Below are 21647 nucleotides of genomic sequence, written 5' to 3'. Positions count from 1 at the left end.
ATTCCCAAGCGGAAGAGGGCTGCACATAACCCGAGAGGAATGGATCCCATTGGGGACATCTCCTCCAAGAGGCCTTCCCTGAATAAGCCCTCCTTTCCGTTTCTCCCACTCCCTTCTGCGTCACCCTGACTCGCTCCCTAATTTCATCCCCTCTCCCAGCCCCAGAGCGCTAATGTTCCTAGCAGTCAGTTCTTTATTTCTATTAATGTCTGTCTCCTCCTCTAGACTGTGCTCAGAGGAGGCGGGGCATGTGTCTGTTCATTGTTCTTTTGTGCTCTCCAAGTGCTGAGTACAGTGCTCTGCACACAGTTAGCGCTCAATACGATTGAATGAAAGAGTCGGGCCAACAGGCCCCCGGAAAGAGATGCTAAACTCCGTAGGGCACCGTGCTTTCCTGCGCCTGATGTTTCCTCTCAGTGCAAGAGCTTTGAGCTAAACACAAATATCTGGAGAAGTGATTGATGGGAGTGTTAATTCCTAGCTCGTTGCGGGAAGGGAATGTGTCCGCTAACCACAGTGCTCTCCTGCTAGCGGCCGCAGAGTATTAATGATAATAATTGTGGTATTTGAAGGGATGAGAACCGCGGAGCCGGGCAGGAAGAGAAGGCCTCCCCTTGTCTCTCCTCTCCCATTCTACCTCTCCGTTTTCCGCTTTCACCTGCCGGACACCCCAGTGGCTTGAGACAGCAACCTCAGCTCCTCAAAGACCTCTGCTGATGGCTAGAATGTGCATTTTTACATTTTTTATGGTGTTTGTTAAGCTCATATTATACGCCAGTCACTGTACGAAGTGCTGGGGTAGGTACAGGCTAATGAGGTTGGACGCAGTCCTCGTCCCCCATGGGGCTCACGGCCTTAATCCTCATTTTACAGATGAGGGAACTGAGGCCCAGTGAAGTGACTTGCCCAAGGTCACACAAGCAGATAAGGGTGGAGCCAGGATTAGAACCCAAATCCTCTGACTCCCAAGCCCTTGCTTCATCCACTAGGCCACACTGCTTCCCAAAGGCAGAGAATGATAATAATAATAATAATGTTGGTATTTGTTAAGCGCTTACTATGTGCCGAGCACTGTTCTAAGCGCTGGGGTAGACATAGGGGAATCAGGTTGTCCCACGTGGGGCTCACAGTCTTAATCCCCATTTTACAGATGAGGGAACTGAGGCACAGAGAAGTTAAGGGACTCGCCCACGGTCACACAGCCGACAAGTGGCAGAGCTGGGATTCGAACTCATGAGCCCTGACTCCAAAGCCCGTGCTCTTTCCACTGAGCCACGCTGCTTCTCCCGATGCAGAATGTGTGCATTTATTGCTGCATTGTCCTCTCCCAAGCGCTTAGTACTGTGCTCGGCACACAGTAAGCGCTCAAAAAATACGATTGAATGAATGAATGAAATTTAAATATATATTTTAGTACTATATTATTAATATATTTCAGGTATGTATTTTGGGTTTCATACTTTCTTTTATCTGATGAAAAATAAGTGTGCATTGGATTTATTTTAAAATTTCAGGTGGCTTTACTTTTGCGTATATATTTCCCTTTCCACATCTGCATCAGCCGGAGGGGTTTCTTCGGAACCGTGACTCGGTTCTAGGGATAGTCGAATGCTTCTCATCACCGCTACCTGTTGGCTCCCAAAGTAGTATGGTGGCGACTTTACTCATTAAAGGGAACCAGGCCCCAGCATCATTCCTTAGCAAAGCAACATGGCCTAGTAGCTTGAACCCAGGTCTGGGAGTCAGAAAGGCCTGGGTTCTAATCCCGGATCTGCCACTGATCTGCTGTGTGACCTTGGGCCAGTCACTTCACTTCTCTGGACATCATCGGTAAACTGGGGATTAAGACGGGGAGCCCCCTGTGGGACAGGGATTGCGTCCAACCTGATTAGCGTGTATCGACCCCAGCGCTTTGAACGGTGCTTGACACATAATAAGCGCTTCACTAATGCCATCATTATTATTATTATTTTTACTCTACTCTCCCAAGTGCTTAATACAGCCCTCTGGGCAGTCGGCGCTCAGTAAATTCCTTCGATTGAAAGCAATAGGTCAAGGGGAGGGCTCTACGCGTTGGAACGAGAAGAGTAATTTTACTCCCTCAGTAGATCGGCGCAAACTCACTGCCGAAGCCACTTATGCAAGGAAGCATCACAGAGTGGAGTGGAGAGGGAAAAAAAACCACCCAAAACCCTTCTGATGCATTTTTAAAAGTGACCAAAATGTCCTGATACACATTCCAAAAGACCTATTGATTCCTTATACCACAGTGAAAATATTGACAATCCATCACTCTTGGGTTAAATCGACTTGATGGCCACGATACGTGTAGTAGGAATTAGTAAACCGCCTTGGTGACTTTGGCCTGTGAAAATGTTAAATTTTGACAGAGGTTTTTTGAAATGAAAATATTTGTTGCCCAGGATTAACCCTCCTAAAATACATATGGATATGTATACATCAAATATATATGTATTTATGCATCTATGTTTATATCTATATCTCTATATATGACAGGGAGGAATTGGGTTAGATTGGGTCGAACGCTATGATCCTTGTTTTGTCTCCGACTAAAACGAAGCTTAGATATCAAGGAAATCTGGCACATCATCTCTTCTTCTATCCCCCACCGGATTTTCAAAAACATTATTGGCTCTAAAAGCCAAATCTTCATTTTCAGCCCACTCTTTACTGAGTTACAATATGTTCCCCCTGGTTCTCCTTTTTTCTGAGCCAAACACAAGTACTTCCAGTTCACACTGGGTCAATTGTGCAACTTGGGGACTCCGGGCAAAGATTCGGAAGAACTGCACGGGGTTTCAGTGAGTTCCTTTTAAAACCGGTCCGTGTTTTTAAAGCACGTAGACCCGATATTTACACTTTCTCCAGCCTCAAGGTTCCTTGCTAAACTTACCCGACCTAAAGAGGCCTTAAGAGACCTTCCCTGGATAAGCTTTCATTTCCTCTCCTCCCACTCCCTTCTGCGTCACCCTCGTGCTCCGACTTCTTCCCTTTAGTCACCCCTCCCTTGGTCCCACAGCTCTTGTGTCAAAATCCGTCATTTGTGTCGTTATATTAATATCTGTCTTCCCCCCTAGACTGTCCGCTCCATGTGGGCAGGGAACGTGTCTACCAACTCTGTCATATCGTCCTCTTCCAAGTGTTTAGTCCAGTGCTCTGCACCCAATAAGCACTGAATTAATGCCATTGATTAATTGATTTTTTCTCGACCCACTGATCTTAACCGTCTGTATTCATTCAGTTGTATTTATTGAGCGCTTACCGGGTGCCGAGCATTTTACCAAGCGCTTGGGAGAGTACAAGATAACGCTAAGCGGACACAATCCCTGCTCACGGCAAATTTACAGTCTGTAGTTCTTATGCCGGGTCATTTTTGCCATTCCCGCTAGAGTTCAAATTTCTTGAGAGCAGGAATCATGTTTGTTATTACTATTATTATTATTACTATCACTGCTAGCTCTGTCATACTCTACGAAGCATTCAGCAGAGTACTTTGCCCACAAGCGCTCAGTAAATTCTATATTGATTGATTTTTTTGAAAGTAGATTTAATACATGAGTGGTCCAAAGTTTATGCATCTCATTGTAGATTTGATTGTGATCTGAAATTCGTGTTGTCAGAAATTTGTTTATCCAATCATAATTTCTAAGAAAAGTGGCTGTCTCTTAAAACCCTCTTGAGAAATCTCTGAAGAAGCATCCTGGTAGTTTAAAGTTCTGGGAAGGGAAAATACAAATGCAGCTTTGACTCGAACCCTAAAATGTTGACTCCAACTTCGTATCCTGCAAGATGAGCTTACAGCTACTGACACAAAGATTGCAACGTGGGGATGGAAACCTTCCATTCCCTTTTTTACAAAGCGCTAAACATTTTCATGTTACATTAACTCTAGCCTGCTGAACTGTATTATTAATCATGTGCAAAGCAAGAAAACAATACCTCCTGCTATGTCATTGTCATTAAAATTTAGAGGACCCCATGTTTTCCTAGCTGTCTTTGGGAAAATGTAATGTAAGGATGGAGAATCCCCCAGTTTTAATGGCCATTCTCTTTCTTTCAGAATTACCTACTGCCATCTGCCTTTCCAAAGTAAATGGCTCTATGTCGGAACAGAAAGGGGAAATACACACATTGTAAATATTGAATCTTTTGTTCTTTCTGGATATGTAATCATGTGGAACAAGGCAATCGAATTGTAAGTTCATACTTTGATTTAGGCATTTTTTTTCCAGTGCTTGGGAAGTTCGTATATTCTCCAAGAAATACCGCGTGCCTTTTTGAAGACATTCACGGGCAACGTTTGATTTAATTAGACTCGGGGAAAAGACGGCATGAAAAAGTTAAAACGGGTAGATCCTTGGCAGTGCATGCAGATAAGGGCAGAAACCATGCAAATTCATTAAACTCTGCCTGTCCTCTACGTCAGCTGACTTCGGGGCCAACTGGGTGCTGCCTTCAAATGGCAACAACTGGACCCTTTGGGCTTTAAAAAAGGATTCTAGCTTTAGTATTTCTTAAAATAAGAGAACCCTAGAATGCTGTTTGTTCGCCTCAGAATTTAGACGCCTCTTGGGGAGACCAAGCTGAAAGGAGTTACTACTGCTCTCGATTAAATGGAACCACGGTGACCAAAACGAGGGAATATGCTTAATATTTTTGTTTGTTTTTAAATAGTATTACTATGATCCGGGCGCTGTCCCTAGCGCTGGGGTAAATCCAAACTAATCGGGTTGGACACAGACCTGTCCCACAAGGCGATCACATTCTCAATCCCCATCATACAGATCAGGGAACCAAGGCCCAGAGAAGTGATTCGCCCAAGGCCGACAAGTGGCGGAGCCGGGATTAGAACCCGGGGCCTTCTGACTTGCAGGCCCGGGCTTTATCCGCTAGGCCACGCTGCTTCTCGGGTGGAGGGGAAATCACCCGAGGAGAGGACCGTGAGTGCTTAGAGGAGGGAGGGATTTGTGAGAACAATACCCTAGGGCACCAAGAGAGTCCTGCCTATTTTTTAATTTCATTCCCAAAATGGTCTAAGGTCTCCTGAAATAAGGATAATCGTGCTATTTGTTTATTCATTCAATCGTATTTATTGAGCACTTACTGTGCACAGGGCCCTGTTCTAGGCGCTTGGAAAGAACAATTCGGCCACAAAGAGAGACAATCCCTACCCAACAACGGGAGCGATTATTATGGGCCAAGCACCGTGCTAAGCACGGGAGTCACGAAGCAGCGTGGCCTAGTGGAAAGAGCCTGGGCCTGACTCTCTGGGTTGTAATCCCGTCTCTGCCACTTGTCTGCCGTGTGACCTTGGACAACTCACTTCACTTCTCTGTGCCCCAGTTCCCTCAACTGCCAAAAGGGGATTCAATGCCTGTTCTCCCTCCTAATTAAGACCGTGAGCCCCGTGTGGGACCTGATTTACTCGTATCTACCCCAGTGCTTAGTCCAGCGCCTGGCACTGAGTAAGCATTTACCAAATACCACAATTACTATTATTAACATTATCATTGTTGTTCAGTAATGGTGGTATTGAAGCACTTACTGTGGGTCAAGCACTGAACCGAGCTATGAGGTGGATGCAAGATAACCAGGTCTGGGGCTCACAGTCTCGGTAGGAGGAAGAACAGCTGTTTCCTCTCCATTTTCCAGATGAGGTAACTGCGGCTCAGAGAAGTGAAGTGACACAGCAGACAAATGGCAGGGTGGGGATTAGAACCCAGATCTTTCTGCCCCCCCCCCCCAGGTACCGTGCCCTATCCACTAGGCCCCGCCGCTTCTCAATCCATGTCGTACGGGAGGCTTCAACAGAACTGGCAGTCCACGATGCTCAGCGATTCCTTGTAATCAGAGCATCTATCATTCTCCTCGGGTCAGAAGTAACTAAGAGTTAATAATAATAATGGATTTGTTAAGCGCTTACTATGTGCCAAGCACTTTTCCAAGTACTAGGGTAGATACAAAGTAATGGGGTTGGACACAGTCCTTGTTCCACGTGAGGCTCACAGTCTTAATCCCCATTTTACAGAGGAGGGAACTGAAGCTCAGAGGAAGTGAAGAAACTTGCCCAAGGTCACTCAACAGACAAGCGGTGGAGCCAGGATTAGAACCCAGGTCCTCTGCCTCCCCAGATCATAACGATTGTCGGCATCCGCCACGTTTATATGCTTCTGTGGCCATTCCTTTGCTGGCAGAAGGGCAGAGTTTGGGGAGGGGCGACTGCGTTTCAGAAGCGATACAGGACGCAGGGGATTTGAAGCTGGCAACTGAGCCTGATCTGTTAAGCGCTCTGAGAGCAGATGAGATTTCCTGGGAGTGGAAATGTCCATCAGGGAAAGGGAACCGCTAAAGACACAGGTATTGTGAAATGGAGGAAGAAAAAAAAGACGACAGGGGAGAGAACGAATGAAGACAAAGGAAAGAAATGATCGGGGTGGTTCGGTAAACCAGTCCAAGAGCTGATTCTGGGTTTTAGGGAGTGAGTAAAGCGGTACCGTAAGCTAAGGAAGCAGTGTGGCCTAATGGAAAGAGCATGGGCCCGGGAGTCGGAGGTCCTGGGTTCTAATCCCGCCACCGCCACGTACCTGCTCTGTGAACTTGGGGAAGTCGCTTAACTTCCCTGTGCCTCAGTTCCCTCATCTGTAAAATGGGGATTCAATACCTGCTCTCCCTCAGACTATGAGCCCCATGTGGGATCTAGTTATCTTCTCTCTACCCCAATGCTTAGTAGAGTGCTTGGAACCTAGTAGGTGCTTAACCAACACTAATTATTATTATTACTATTATTAATAAAATACTGGGGGCTGACGTATTCTGATTTTTCTAGGCACAGTTTCTCTCTGCGAAAGAGCCTTCCATCGGTTTAGCTGTTTTACAGTTCTGAATTGATTTCTTTTGCAGATCCACAAAGACTCACCCAGGCCCCGTTGTACATCTCAGCGACAGTCCGAGAGATGAAGGGAAAGTGAGTACTCCCCTAGCAGCAATGGAATTATTTCTCGTGGCCTGGTTTGGCTTTCCCTTAAACTCCTGGAGGTTTAAAGGCACACCGGCCCCCTTCTCAATGGGTATCGTTTTTTTCTGGACTCAAAACGTGCAAGGACCCGCTATCCCGCGTTCCCGGCACACCCGCAGTCTTCGTAGACTGGGAGCTTCTTGTGGGCAGGGAAGCTCATCTACCGATTATTTGGGAATGTACTTTCCCAAGTTCTTCATAGCATGGCCAGGCCCGGGAGTCAGAAGGTCGTGGGTTCTAATGCCGGCTCGGCCACCTGTCCGCTGTGTGGCCTTGACCAAGTCACCTCCCTTCTCTGGGCCTCGGTTACCTCAGCTGGAAAATGGGGATTGAGACTGTGAGCCCCATGTGGGACGGGGCTGTGTCTAACCTCTTTGCTTGCATCCACCGCAGCGCTTAGTACAGTGCCTGGCACAGAGTAAGTGCTTAAATGCCATGATATATAATAATAACTACAATGCGGTGTTCTGCACACCATAAGCACTCAATCGATGCCACCGATTGATGGATTTAACCCATATTTGTAGCCATTATCACATTCCGTCTGTGACATCTCCCTTTCAGGTTGCTCCACGGTCCGCCCGGGTTTGAAAGAATTAGTGTCTGGCAAGAGGGAGTGTAAATCAGCAGCTCGCGACTCTTTTGTATAAGCTTTCTCTTTCAAAATTGAAAGTCTTCTCTGTCTCCGCTCACTTGAAAGTGAAGAGACCGACAGTATTCTCACTGCCCGACACCGCGTTCATTTTTGAGCATCCTGGAGGCTGAAACGGTTGGCCTTCCGGGATCTAAGGTTGACTACCAATTAATGGCATTTTTTGGAGCATCTCCTGCGCGTGGAACACTGTACTAAGCATTTGGGTGAATACAGTAAAGTAGATGAAATGATTCCTGGACCCAGGAAACTTAGTCTTTTTTTAAGCGAGCGTGTTAGTTTGGCTTTGGGCGAGGCACTTCAGATTGTGAGTTGTTTTGTAAGGGGAAGAGAGTTCTGTGTAGTACATTCCTGCCTTTCTTTTGTGGACCACTGAGTTGATAGAGTTTCTGTCAGTGTTAGAACCTGGGAGGCAGTGAGGTCTAGTGGACAGAGCCGGGCCTGAGAGTCAGAAGGACCTGGGTTCCAATCCTGGCTCCGCCACCTGCCTGCTGTGTGACCTCGGGCAAGTCACTTCCCCTCTCTGGGTCTCGGTTACCTCATCTGTAGAATGGGGATTGAGACCGTGAGCCGTACGTGGGACAGGGACCGTCTCCAACCCGCGTAGCCTGTATCTACCCCAGTGTTTAGTACAGTGTCTGGCACATAATAAGTGCTCAACAAATTCCACAATTATTATCATTATTTATTATTATTCTCAGAAGCCACGGGCCTCCAGATCTGACTGGAGAATTTTTCTCTGAATGAACTAAGCCAGACCATACTCATTTATCTTGCAGCCCGGTGTGTACTGAGGCTTCAGTTGATAAAGAACCTTCCCTCGGTAATGCAAGTTGATTTCTCCTGAGCCGCTCTCAGGTTGGGTCCTGGAAATGAGATCCGACCGCTCGAGAAGGGGAGAGAAGATAAATTAAAAGAGGCTTTCATTTCAGGAGAGTCCAGCGTTAGAAGTCCGATGAAACTCAGAGAGGCAAAAGAGCACGTTTTAAAGGAACTATCTGAGCAGAGTTAAAATTGATTCCATTAAATCTGTCGCAGGGGCAATATTTCAAGAAAATAATTCTTTACGCAGGAAATTCTTAACACTATTAATGGAAAAATTTGTACCAACGCCAGGAGTCTGTTCTAGGGGGATTTGAGCTTAATAGAGCTTTCCTTTCAAATAAAATGCGGTGCTTTTCGGCTCCCACACAGAAGACCGGTAGTCATGGCAGGAGTAATTTGTTGTGGTTTAGCTTCGACCCAAATGAGTTGGGATGTGGAGGTATATTAAATTAACCTAGTGTTAACCTATTGTTAGCGTGTTCTGGGCTGGTTTTCCAGTCAGTCGGATAAGAGTTTTGGAGCACCCAGGGCTCAGTTCTGTTTCAAATAATAATAAAATGATAATAACGGTGGAATTTGTTAAGTGCTTGCTATGTGCCAGGCACTGTTCTAAGCACTGGGGTAGATATAAGATAATCGGGCTGGACACAGGGAAGCGGTGTGGCTTATTGGCAAGAGCCCGGACTTGGGAATCAGAGGACGTGGGTTCTGATCCTGACTTCACCACTTGTCTGCTGGGTGACCTTGGACAAGTCACTTAGCGTGGCTCAGTGGAAAGAGGCCGGGCTTGGGAGTCAGAGGTCATGGGTTCTAATCCCGGCTCCGCCGCTTGTCAGCTGTGTGACTTTGGGCAAGTCACTTCACTTCTCTGGGCCTCAGTTGCCTCATCTGTCAAATGGGGATGAAGACTGTGAGCCCCATGTGGGACAACCTAATTACCTTGTATACACCCCAGTGCTTAGAACAGTGCTTTGCACATAGTAAGCACTTAACAAATACCGTCATTATTATTTCTCTGTGCTTCAGTTCCCTCATCTGTCAAATGGGGATGAAGACTGTGAGCCCCACGTGGGACAACCTGATGACGTTGTGTCTATCCCAGTGCTTAGAACAGTGCTCGGTACACAATAAGCACTTAACAAATACCATTATTATTATTATTGTTCACAGAGGACTCACAGTCTTAATCCCCATTTGACAGATGAGAAGGGAACTGAGGCCCAGAGAAGTGAAGTGACTTGCCTAAGGTCACACACAGCAGACCCATGGAAGAGCCGGGATTAGAAGTCAGGTCCTTCTGACGCCCAGGCCGTGGCTCTGACCACTGGGCCACGCTGCTTCCCTTTTAAGTAAGGAAGGGGAATGGGGAATCGGAAGCTCGGGTTCCAGCTGGGCTGGGGCAGGGCAGTAGAGTTATTCTGGAATGGACAAGTGGACATCCACAACAGACCCATACGTTACGGTGGATCCCAGCCTACCGCCAACCGCGCCCCAGCGGGTCTCAGCGCGGCCAAATTAATAAAGCCCGTGCCTGGGAGTCAGAAGGCCCTGGGTTCTAAACCCGGCTCCACCACTTGTCCACTGTGTGACCTGGGACGAGTCCCTTCACTTCTCTGGGCCTCAGTTACCTCATCTGTAAAATGGCCATCAAGACTGTGAGCCCCACATGGGACAGGGACTGGGTCCAACCCGATTACCTTTTATCTACCCCAGTGCCTGGCACACAGAGAGCGCTTAAAAAATACCATTAAAAAAAAAAAATCTAAGGAAGCTTCCACACTGGAGAGTCGGGCCCGGGGTTGCTTGGAACCATCTCTTGTCTTTCAAGTGATCGAAGGCATCTCACCAGATAGCGTTGGATGCTATCACTCTGAATGCTCGCCGCCTCCTTATAATGGCCTACCTTGGATGACAGAAGCCTTCGTGACAAATTTTAGCATTCAAAAAGTAATCTTGTTCTCGTTTTTGTTCTGTTATTTTTCCAGCTGCTAATAGGTTATGAAAATGGGACAGTGGTACTGTGGGACTTGAAGTCCAAGAGAGCAGACCTGAGGGTTTACTATGACGAGGTAAGCCGCGGTGGGCCGTTCGGAACTGAGAAAAACTGACTGGGGTCCTGGTGTGGCGGAGTGAAGGGGCGGGGACCCGTCTTGAAGATATGCTACTTGGGAAGCCATTTTCGTTTTTCGTATTGTTTTGCACACTTAGGACTCAATCAACCAATGGTATTTATTAAGCGCTATGTGCAGAGCACTGTACTAAGCACTTGGGAGAGGACAGTTCAACAGAATCAGCAGATGTGTTCCCTGCCCATAATGAGCGTTCAGGAATGCCGAACAATATTGTACCCCACCGCAGTAATCGATTATTATTATTTTCAGTATTATTAATGGCATTTAAGTGCTTTCCAAGCACTGGGATAGATTCCGGCAAATTGGTAGGACACAGTCCCATTTGGGGCTCACAATCTTAATCCCCATTTTACAGATGAGGGAACTGAGACTCAGAGAAGTGAAGTGACTTGCCCAAAGGTCACACAGCACAGTTGAGCGCTGACTATGTGCAGAACACTTTGCTCAGCTCTTGGGAAAGGAGAACAGGATAGAATTAGCAGACGTGTTCCCTGCCCAGCATGAACTGGAAGTCAGAAGGACCTGAATTCTAATCCCGGCTCCTCCATTTCTCTGCTGTGTGACCTTGGGCAAGTCACTTCGCTATGCCTCAGTTACCCCATATGTAACATGGGGATTAGGATTGTGAGTCCCTTGTGGGACAGGGACTGTGTCCAACCTCATTAGCTTGTATCTACCCCAGTGCTTAGAACAGTGCCTGGCACACATTAAGCACTTAAAAATACTAATTTAAAAAAATTGAGCATGCTGTCCCCCTCCTCCTGTCCTTGAGTAGTAAGAGGGCCTGGGTTCTAGTCCCAGCTTGACTGCTTTCCTGCTGTGTGACGTTGGGTGAGTCACTTAACTTCTCTAGTCTTGTTTCCTCATCTGTAAAATGGGGATTCGAAACCTGTTCTCCCTCCAACTTAGACTAGAAGCCTCATGTGTGACAGGAACCGTGTCCAATCTGCTTACCTTGTATCTATCCCAGGGCTAAATACAGTGCCTGGCACATAGTAAGCACCAAAAAAAAATAATCACGATTGCTATCGTTGTCATCATCGCTATTATTGTGATGACGATGATTATTTCTCCAGACTGTGAGGTCATTGTGGGCAGGGAACGTTCCTAGCTACTCTGACGTGTTGTGCTCTCCCAAGCAATCATTACGGTGCTCTGCTCACAGTAATCGTTCAATAAATATCACTGGTGATATCATTAAGTGCAGTGCTGTCCTCACATTAAACGCTCAATAAATATCATTGGTGATATCATTATTATTGCCCTCTGGACTCACACAGGAGCCGACTTTTAAGGTGGGGATGGTTCGGGCCCCGTTCTTATCATCTCAGGGCACCCAGCGGAGAGCAGCGAGCCAGATGTCTTAGCTGAGAATATGGTCGGCCGTTTGGATCGCATCTTTCCCTCGCCTGCAGGAGTCAGATGGGCGTTTGCAGAGTCGGAGATCTTTCTCCTGATGGTCCCGAATCCACGTTCATCACTCCCGGGATGTGAATTGAGCCGATTTTACATCCAGAAGCTAGGGGCGTTCCTAAAACCGTTACTAGCCGACGTTTTCCTTCTCCGTCGCTTACGGCGTTGGTGCAGTTCACCGCTGCCTTTTTGAAACGAGAATCGCGTGAGCGCTTCTCTCTCCACGGGCTCTTTAAATTGGCTCGAGTTGTTCCAGATTCGGGGCGCTCACCGAGTCGCTTCCTCAGATCAGCAGGAATCGGAGAAATCCCATTTTGATCGCTGCTTTTCTTCTCGCGCCGGCTGCTCCAGTATCTAAGCCGAGCGGGACGGGACATTAGAACTCAGTCACGTTTAGCTAGCTGTGGGCAGGGATGGTGCATTTTCTATTGCCGTGGGGTATTCTCCTAAGTGCTTAGTATTCATTCAATCAGTCGAACTTACTGAGTGCTGTGTGCAGAGCACTGTATTAAGCGCTTGGAAAGTATGATTCAGCAACAGAGAGAGACAACCACTGCCCACAGCAGGCTCACAGTCTAGAAGGGGAGAGACAGACATCAAAACAAGCAAACAGGCATCAATAGCATCAGTATAAATAAATAGAATTAGAGATATCTATACACATCAGAACAAGTGAAACGGGCAAAACAGGCCCTACACACGGTAAGCACTCAATAAATACGATCGATCGATTGAGCACTTCCCGTGTGTAGAGCACTGTACCAGATGTGATGGAGAGTATGATATAATAGGCTTGGAAGACGTGTTTTCTGCCCACAAGGAGCTTACTTGTGGTATTTGGAAAGCCCTGTGCTAAGCACTGGGGTCGGTGCAAGATCATCAGGTTAAAGATACCGTCCCTGTCCCCCTTGGTGGCAGGGGGAGCGAATCAGTAATGGCATGTATTAAGCAATCAGTCAGTCAGTCGTATTTATTGAGCGCACTCATTGGGTCCAGGGCACTCAACTAGGGACTTGGAAAAGTACAAGAGAAGCACGAGATTTTCCCTGCCCCCAAAGAGCTTCCACTTGAATGCAGGGCGGTTGGGAGAGGATGGCATAGTGGATAGAGCACGGGCCTGGGAGTCAGAAGGTCATGGGTTCTAATCTCCGCTCTGCCACTTGTCTGCCGTGTGACCTCGGGCAAGTCGCAACTTCTCTGTGCCTCACTTCCCTCATCTGTAAAATGGGGATTGAGACTGTGAGTCCCACAAGCAACCCAATTTGCTTGTATCCACCCCAGCGCTTAATACAGTGCCTGGCACATAGAAAGCACTTAACAAACACCAGAAATATTATTATTATTATTAGAATGTGACCGAGTTGGGAAACTGGGTGTCCCATATGAAACAGGGAAAGGGACTGTGTCCAACCTCATTTTCTTATATCTGCCGATGAGCTTGGTTTGGTGCTAGACACATAGGAAGTGCTTAACAAATGCCACAATGATTATTCTGATTAAAAGGAAAGCAGGTAGTCCGAGAAAGGACAGCTTGGGATATGGGAGAGAAGGGTTATAAGCTTAAATCTACCCCGGCGCTTAGCATACAGTGCCTGGCACGTAAGAAGTGCTTAACCAATAGCTTGAAAAAAAAGAGAGAGGTTATGAGAAATATCGAGATCACCTGGATAAGAGACCGCCTCTGAGATGGGGAGATTATAAGCTTGTTATGGGCGGGGAAAGAGTCCGTGAATTCTGTTGTATTGTAGTCTCCCAATCCATCAATCCCGAACGCTCAATAACTACCATTGATTGATTGAAGCGGGTAGAGGGAGGCAAGGGAAAAATTGAAAGTCAGGAGCGAGTACAGTAGATTAAGCAACAGGGAAAGGATTGAGTAGGTAAGCTGGGGAAGGAATCTGCTTTTTATGCACGTTTATGTTTACTCTGATGGTCTCTCTCGGGGAAATCGGAATTAAAGCAGGTCCCGAGGACGGTGATTTGTTTCCAAATCAAGCCTCCTCAGGCACCGGATCCGATTAAAGGGTGTGCCTAACTTTCATCTTCTGAACACGGATCAAACCAAAGTCCACTCAATTGGCTAGAAATGTTTCTTCAGTGAGCTCCTCAGTCGGAGCGAGTAGGCCTGTCCCATTTTGTAATAATGATAGTATGTATTAAGCACTTACTATATGCCAAGAATTGTTCTAAGCGCTGGGGTGGATACAAGCAAATCGAGTCAGACGCAGTCCCTGTCCCACGTGGGGCTCACAGTCTCATTTTCCAGATGAGGTAACTGAGGCTCAGAGAAGTGACTTGCCCAAGGTCACCCGGCAGACGTGGCAGAGCCAGGATTAGAACCCATGACCTTTTGACTCCCAGGCTGCTTCTCACTCGTAGTCTCCTCCAAACGCCCAGAGACCTCTGTGGCTCTTCAGCTCTGCCGATTTTCCATCACTTGGGAAAACATTCGGCAGATTTTAAGATCCGGGAAAAAGGAAGACAGGAGCGAGTCATTCATCACAGGAGAGACGCTTCCCCATGCTTCCTCCAGATTAGAATTGGGATCTGGTTTCCATCGTTAAACTTGATTAAACCAATTATACTGCCATTTTTATTAAAATGAAGACTTACAGTTATTAGGGCCTCTGCTGATTCCGTAGCCTCCGTCAGCTTAAAACATTTCATGTCCAGTTGCAAGATGGCCGAGGGCGGGGGTTTGGAGAAAAATTATTTTGTTACTCTAATGACATGTCTGGGAGATGTTTGCTCGCTGCGTTCGAGACAGGTGGTGTAAACAATATGGGAAGTTACTGGCAGTCAGTCAGTCGTATTTATTGAGCGCTTACCGTGCGCAGAGCACTGTACTGAGCGCTTGGGAGAGGACGGTGCAACAATAAACAGACACATTCCCTGCCCACAATGAACTTAGAGTCTAGAGGGGGAGACGGACATTAATAGAAAATCAATTAATGACAGATATAGACTTAGGTGCCGTGGGGCTGGGAGAGGGGATGAATAAAGGGAGCAAGTCAGAGTGATATACTTTCTGGGTGTCTTTATGGAAGTGGCACTAGGTAGGGGGGTGTCTTAGATGCAGGGCGGGAAGAAATTACTGAAGCGGTTGTTGCCATGCAGATGTGGTTCTGAATCGAACCAAGGTTCCCAGAAAGCATGAGGTTTTTGAACTCTTTTAAATTGAAGCCAGATCTTATTCCAGTGAGGAAGCAAGTTCAAATCCAATAATTACCTCAAAATGACCATTTTTACCTCGCCAACGCCATATCCTGTCGAGGAGCCAGGAAGGAGAAGTGAAAGCTGCAATATTGTCTTAATAGTTTCCAGATATTTCCCGTTTCCTAGATCGTGCTTATGGTGATGTTTACCTGGATTGGAAACTGATTTTGTCGCTATCCCGGATCAAAGTCATTTGTGAAAGGAATTTTTCAGCCGAACCCAGATCAAACGTAATCACTGAAGAATAAATATTTCATCCCTACAAATGCAAACGGGGATATTTTCCTCAGCCTAACCTATTGGGAGAGGGGCAAAAAACAAGAAAAGGAAATCCCGAAAACAAGAGCGGAGCTCGGGGAATGCTACTAAGCATTTATCTTTTCTTGTGAAATGCCAATTCCTTTTACCAAAGAGGATGTTAATAGGAAATGTAACTGAGTGTCTCATACATTTCCTCTGGGCTTGCCTTGAACTTCTCTCCCTCACCGAGCTCAATCCGGTTAAAATCCGTAGGAGGCTTAAAAGTCTGCCTGGTGGAGAGGGGTGAGCAGCCCAGATTGAAAAGGAATCCATCAGTCAGTCAGTCAGTGATCTCTGTTGAGCGCTCACTCTGTACAGAGCACTGTACGAAAAATGATGTCAGCAGAAGGAAAGTTTGGAACCAGCAAACCTGGACTAGGAAGGCAGAGTGGGAATTCTGTCCACAACGTGCAATCTTATCTTAAGCTCATTATGCACGGCGATCGTGTCTGCTTATTCTCTTGTATTGAACTCTTCCAAATGCTTAGAAGAGGGTTCTGCACATAATAATAATAATAATAATAATAAGGGTATTTAAGTGCTTACGATGTGCCAGGTACTGTACGAAGGGCTGGGATGGATACAAACATCCCGGCTCTGCCACCCGGCAGCTGTGTGACTGTGGGCAAGTCACTTAACTTCACTGTGTCTCAGTTCCCTCACCTGTAAAATGGGGATGAAGACTGTGAGCCTCATGTGGGACAACTTGATTACCCTGTATCTACCCCAGCGCTTAGAACAGTGCTCTGCACATAGTAAGCGCTTAACAAATACCAACATCATCATTATTATACAAACAAATCAGGTTGGACACAGTCCCTGTACCACATAGGACTCACAATCCTAATCCGCATTTTACAGATGAGGGAACCGAGGCACAGAAAAGTGAAGTGCCTTGCCCAAGGCTGCACAGCAGACAAGTGGCAGAGCAGGGATTAGAACCCGCGACCACCCGACTCCCAGGCCCGGGCTCTGTCCACTACGCCATAGCCCTCAATAACTACCACTGACGGATAGATCGATGGGCTTTCCCAAAGGCAACACTGTGAGAGTTAGTAGAGGAGCACCCCGGGGGCAACAGAAGGAGGAGCAAATTGGAAAAGGGACAATGGAGGGACCGAGAGTCACGGCCTCCACACCCACAGCCAACCGCTTAGTACAGCGCTCTGCACTCAACGCTCAATAAATACGGTTGAATGAATGAACCAAGCAGGAGCCAGTTGCCATCTCAAGTTTCTACGGCAGCCCCTCCCTCTCGTAGCCAACGGCCGATCACCCTTCCCACCTTCGAAGACTTATGCCCATCTCCTCCTAGAAGCCTTTTTTCACTGCCCTTATTTCCTCTCATTCATTCAATCGTATTCATTGAGCTCTTACTGTGTGCAGAGCACTGTACTAAGCACTTGGAAAGTACAATTCGCCAACAGATAGAAACAATCCCTACCAAACAACGGGCTCACTTTCCTGCTGGTTGACCTCAAGGCAAGTCACTTCACTTCTCCGTGCCTCGGTTACCCCATCTGCAAAATGAGGATTGAATCTTCCTCTAACTGAGGCCCAGTGGGATAGGGACTGTTTCCAACCCGATTGATTACTCATATCTAGCCCAGCGCTTAGTACAGAGCCCGGCATACAGTCCGGGCTTAAGAAGAACCATTTTAAAAATGGACTGTATTATAAATTACATACTAGAAATTATTTGTTCGTATGAAATGTCTGTCTCCCATTCTAGACCCAAAGCGCCATGTGGGACTCTCGGACTCTCCCGAGAGCTTAGTACAGTGTTCTGCCCCCCGGAAGCGCTCGTTAAATACCAGGACGATGACTGATTCTCACTCGTTGGCTCCTTCTACCAAACAGGTCTCCTCGTAATAATGATGGTGTTTGTTAAGCGCTTGCTACGTGCCAAGCACTGTTCTAAGCGCTGGGGGAGATACAAGGTAATCAGGTGGTCCCACCTGGGGCTCACAAGGGCTATGGACCCTTATTGGCTCCGAACAGTTTGCCTCCCTGAGCGATCTGATCCGGCAACGCTGATGGGATCTCTTAGCTCCGTTCTTCTTCCCGTTCTCCTTTCAGGCCATCCATTCCGTAGCCTGGCACCACGAGGGCAAACAGTTCATGTGCAGCCATTCGGACGGCAGCTTGACCCTGTGGAACCTGAAGAGCCCAAGCAGACCGTTCCAGACCACAATTCCACACGGTAAGGCAGGCCTTGTCCCCTGGAACGGCCGACGGGTTCCGAATTTGTGACGTAGCCCCAGGTTGGGTGTGTTCGGATGATGATGACGATGGTGTTTGTTAAGCGCTTAGGATGGGCCAGGCAGATCTGCCCTGGGATGGGTAGATAATAATAATAATAATGATGGTATTTATTAAGCGCTTACTACGTGCCAAGCACTGTTCTAAGCTCTAGGGTAGATACAAAGTAATCAGGTTGTCCCACGTGGGGCTCTCACAGTCATCATCCCCATTTTACAAGTGAAGTAACGAGGGCGCAGAAAAGTTAAGTGGCTTGCCCAAGGCCACACGGGAGACAAGTGGCAGAGCCGGGATTAGAACCCACATCCTCTGACCCCCAAGCCCAGGCTCTTTCCACGAAGCCACGCTGCTTCTCGAAGTGTTTAAGTGGTTTTTCTTTTAAGTTCTTTAAGCGTTTACTCTGTGCCAGGCACTGGACTGAGCCCTGGGGTAGATACAACTAACCAGTTTGGACACAGTCCATGTACCCCAGTCCATGATGATGGTGTTTGTTCAGCGCTTACTATGTGCCAGGCACTGTGCTAAGCCCTGGGGTAGATAATGTTAATAATAATGATGGAATTCGTTAAGCGCTTACTAAGCCCTGGAGTAGAATCAGGTTGAGCAGGTTGGACACAGCCCATGTCCCCAGGGGGCTCACAGTCTTAATCCCCATTTTACAGATGATGTTACTGAGGCCCAGAGAAGTGAAGTGGCTCGGCCACACACACAGCGGGCAAATGGCGGAGCCGGGATTAGAACTCAGGTCCTTCAGACTCCCAGATCCGGGCTCGTTCCCCTACCCAAAGTAAAGTTGCTCTGTTTTCCTTAAGATCTCATCTAATCCCATTTTTGCCTGGGCCATTACCTTTAATTACCAGATGTATTCTGCTATTTTGACAAAGGAATAATTTCCTGTTTCCTTTGCATCACAGGAACATGTCTACCAACTCTGTTATGTTTGACGCTCCCGAGTGCTTAGTACAGTGCTGTGCACACAGTAAGCGCTCGATAAATACAATTGATTGAATGGTTGATTGATGAGACGACTGCGTGATGTTTTTTCCCCTCGAGGGCAGCAGATCGAATTTTTAATTGAGGTTTAATGAGGTGGTTTTGTTCCGTAGGGAAAAATCAGAGAGATGGAAGAAAACCTGAATCCTGTAAGCCAATTCTGAAAGTCGAGTACAAGACCTGTAAAAACAGGTATGCCTCCTCTGTACTTCCAGGGATTATGGTGAATTGAAGAGGTAGACCAGCAGAGGTGGAAAGCTGAGGCCATTTTCTTTCTCACAAGGTTTCTGGAGTTTCTCTATTTGAACTCCCCATGGATGACAGCTACCTAGTACCTATTGATGTTATCTGCCTGCTCTCCCAGGAATTGTTTAAACTAATGAATTTGCTCCATCCTTTTTAAAATGTAGCGTTACATTCTTATCTGGGCGCGTCCTCAACTGATTACTTCGGTTTGGTTTGGTCTTATCGTATTTGTTAAGCGCTCTGTGCCAGGGAGTGTTCTAAGCGCTGGGGTAGATTCAAGTTCATCAGGTTGGACACAGTCCCTGTCCCACATGGGGCTCACAGTCTCGATCCCCATTTTACAGATGAGGTAACTGAGGCCCAGAGAAATGAAGGGAGTTACCCAAGGTCCCACAGCAGACAAGTGGCGGAGCCGGGACTAGAACCCAGGTCCTTCTGACTCCCAGACCTGTGGTCTATCCACTAGGCTACGCTGCTTCCTCAAAATTAAGTTAGTGGAGGAGGTTCCTTCTTTCTGAGGCATTTACAGCCCACTGCAAAATTTTCTCTCCTAGAATTACGTGGGTTTGGTTTTGTTTTTTTTTTTAAGTCGTCCAAATTTGCAGCATCTACTTAGCCTCCCACTCCCCTTCCAGTATTCAGCTCCTGTAATCAAATATATTCATCAGTGGCTTCCCAAATCATTTCATGTTCTAGGAAACTCATACCTAGAGCAAGCGGCAAACCAGAACGTTTAAGAATTGAGACTTACTTGATCATTTGTATAATATCTGTAGCCAGTCAATTTTAAAATAGTCCATGACTTAGTGGCTTCCGAATCATCCTACATGAGGCTGAGATGTAGTTTTTAAGATTTATTCATTCAATCGTATTTATCGAGAAATTAAAAAAAAAATTAAAAATGGTGGTATTTGTTTAGTGCTTACTATGTGCAGAGCACTGTTCTAAGCGCTGGGGGTTACAAGGTGATCAGGTTGTCCCATGTGGGGCTCCCGGTTTTGTCCCCATTTTACAGATGAGGTCACTGAGGCACAGAGAAGTGAAGTGACTTGTCCAGGGTCACAGCAGACACAGTGGAGCTAGGATTAGAATCCAGGTCCTTCTGGCTCCCAGGCCCCGGCTCTATCCGCTAGGCCACACTGCAGCAGGAGGGAACCCACGTTTCCACAGGCGAGTATTAAATACTGGTGTAAGAATGTCCTCCGGACTGTAAGCTCATTGTGGGCAGGGAATGTGTCTGCTTATTATTACAGTCACCCAAACGCTTAGTGGAATGCTCCGCACACAGTAATTGCTCAATAAATATGATCGACTGACTGATAAGAGGATAAAGGATCAGGAAATTGAGAGGCATAGAGAATGTAAGGGCTAAGTAGGCTGAACATTGCATTCAATTAGGTTACTAAATGATTTAAGAGAAAGCAAATGAACGGTTCACCATCAATCAATGGCCAGATAAATAGAGCTCTCCAAAAAACTGTTTGCCGTGGGCTTAGGGCTAGGTTTGTTCACCAAGCTTAATTAGAGAGCTTGAGGGAGAATTTTTCATCGGAACAGAGGCGCCAGACAGCAATAGGTGAGTTGGAAAATAGCCATTTTAGCCCAACCGACGCTCTTCTCAGGCCCCTGGAGTCCTGGTTCTTGCCATAGAACCATCCTTTTTCTTCTCTCCCTGTTAATAATAAGAAGAAGAAGAATTAACAATACTTATTGAGTACATACTGAGTGCAGAGCACAATGCCAAGCACTTGGAAGATTAAATGATAATAATAATAATATTGATAATACTCTGTGCCAAGCACTGTTATAGGTGCTGGGGTAAGTGCAATGTTTCTCTAGTTTATTGATATTAATGTCTGTCTCCCCCTCTAGACTGTAAGCTTGTCGTGGGCGGGAAACGTATCTACCGACTCTGTTGTATTATACTCCCCTACACATTAAGTGCTCAATATATAACGATTGATTGATTAATTGATTACAGGATCATCAGGGACCTCACAGTCCCAGTAGGTGGGAGAACAGGGATCGAATCCCCATTTAGTAGAAATCCCCCTGCTCTTTCCGTTAGGTCATGCTGCTTCTCCGGAGTACAGTTGGGTTAGGAGACGTGATCCCTCCCCTCCAGGGGCTTGCAGTCTACGGAGAAGATGGATACAAAATAATTTTACACATCAGAAGAAGAGAAAGGAAATACAGATGAAGTTCTGTCGATGAATAAATATTTGAACAGTAAGGTGCATAAGTCCACAGGTTCAGAAGTGGAAGTGCTAGATTCATGAACCTCAGCCAGATTCTTAGCCATTCATGTGTAGATGGAGATAGCAAACACTCCATAAGGATGGTTGGTCTCTGATGGGCTTATTTTTAGTTGTGATGCTTAGAGTTGGTGGACTGGTAAATATATATATATATAGATATATATATGCTTCAGTATTTTTCAGGTATCAAATTCCAGCAGGCTGAGCTTTCTTTTTAAAGTATCCCCAAGTATGCATAGATATAATCAATCAATCGTACTTATCGAGCGCTTACTGTGCGCAGAGCACTGTATTAGGTGCTTGGGAGAGGAGGT

The 21647-nt window shown here is 46.6% G+C and overlaps 1 protein-coding gene and 1 long non-coding RNA gene across 2 annotated transcripts in view; one reads left to right on the top strand and one right to left on the bottom strand.

Moving 5' to 3' along the window:
- STXBP5L (syntaxin binding protein 5 like) overlaps positions 1-21647 on the top strand; it is a 141450-nt gene that overhangs the window by 54324 nt on the left and 65479 nt on the right. Inside the window, exons 5-9 of the mRNA XM_029080943.1 lie at positions 4082-4216; positions 6922-6985; positions 10499-10582; positions 17654-17777; positions 18943-19021. Of these exons, the coding sequence (XP_028936776.1) occupies positions 4082-4216; positions 6922-6985; positions 10499-10582; positions 17654-17777; positions 18943-19021 (486 nt within the window). The remainder of the gene's footprint in view (positions 1-4081; positions 4217-6921; positions 6986-10498; positions 10583-17653; positions 17778-18942; positions 19022-21647) is intronic.
- LOC114817248 lies at positions 11878-14925 on the bottom strand. Its single transcript, XR_003765097.2, has 2 exons — positions 14672-14925; positions 11878-12412 (listed from the first exon to the last, which is right to left on the bottom strand). It is a non-coding gene; the product is annotated as an uncharacterized LOC114817248 (long non-coding RNA).

The sequence above is a fragment of the Ornithorhynchus anatinus genome, chromosome 16 (assembly GCF_004115215.2).
Source record: "Ornithorhynchus anatinus isolate Pmale09 chromosome 16, mOrnAna1.pri.v4, whole genome shotgun sequence".
Taxonomy (NCBI): Eukaryota; Metazoa; Chordata; class Mammalia; order Monotremata; family Ornithorhynchidae; genus Ornithorhynchus; species Ornithorhynchus anatinus.
Note: the sequence above shows the minus strand (reverse complement) of the source record. Positions and strands in the feature narration are given on the sequence as shown.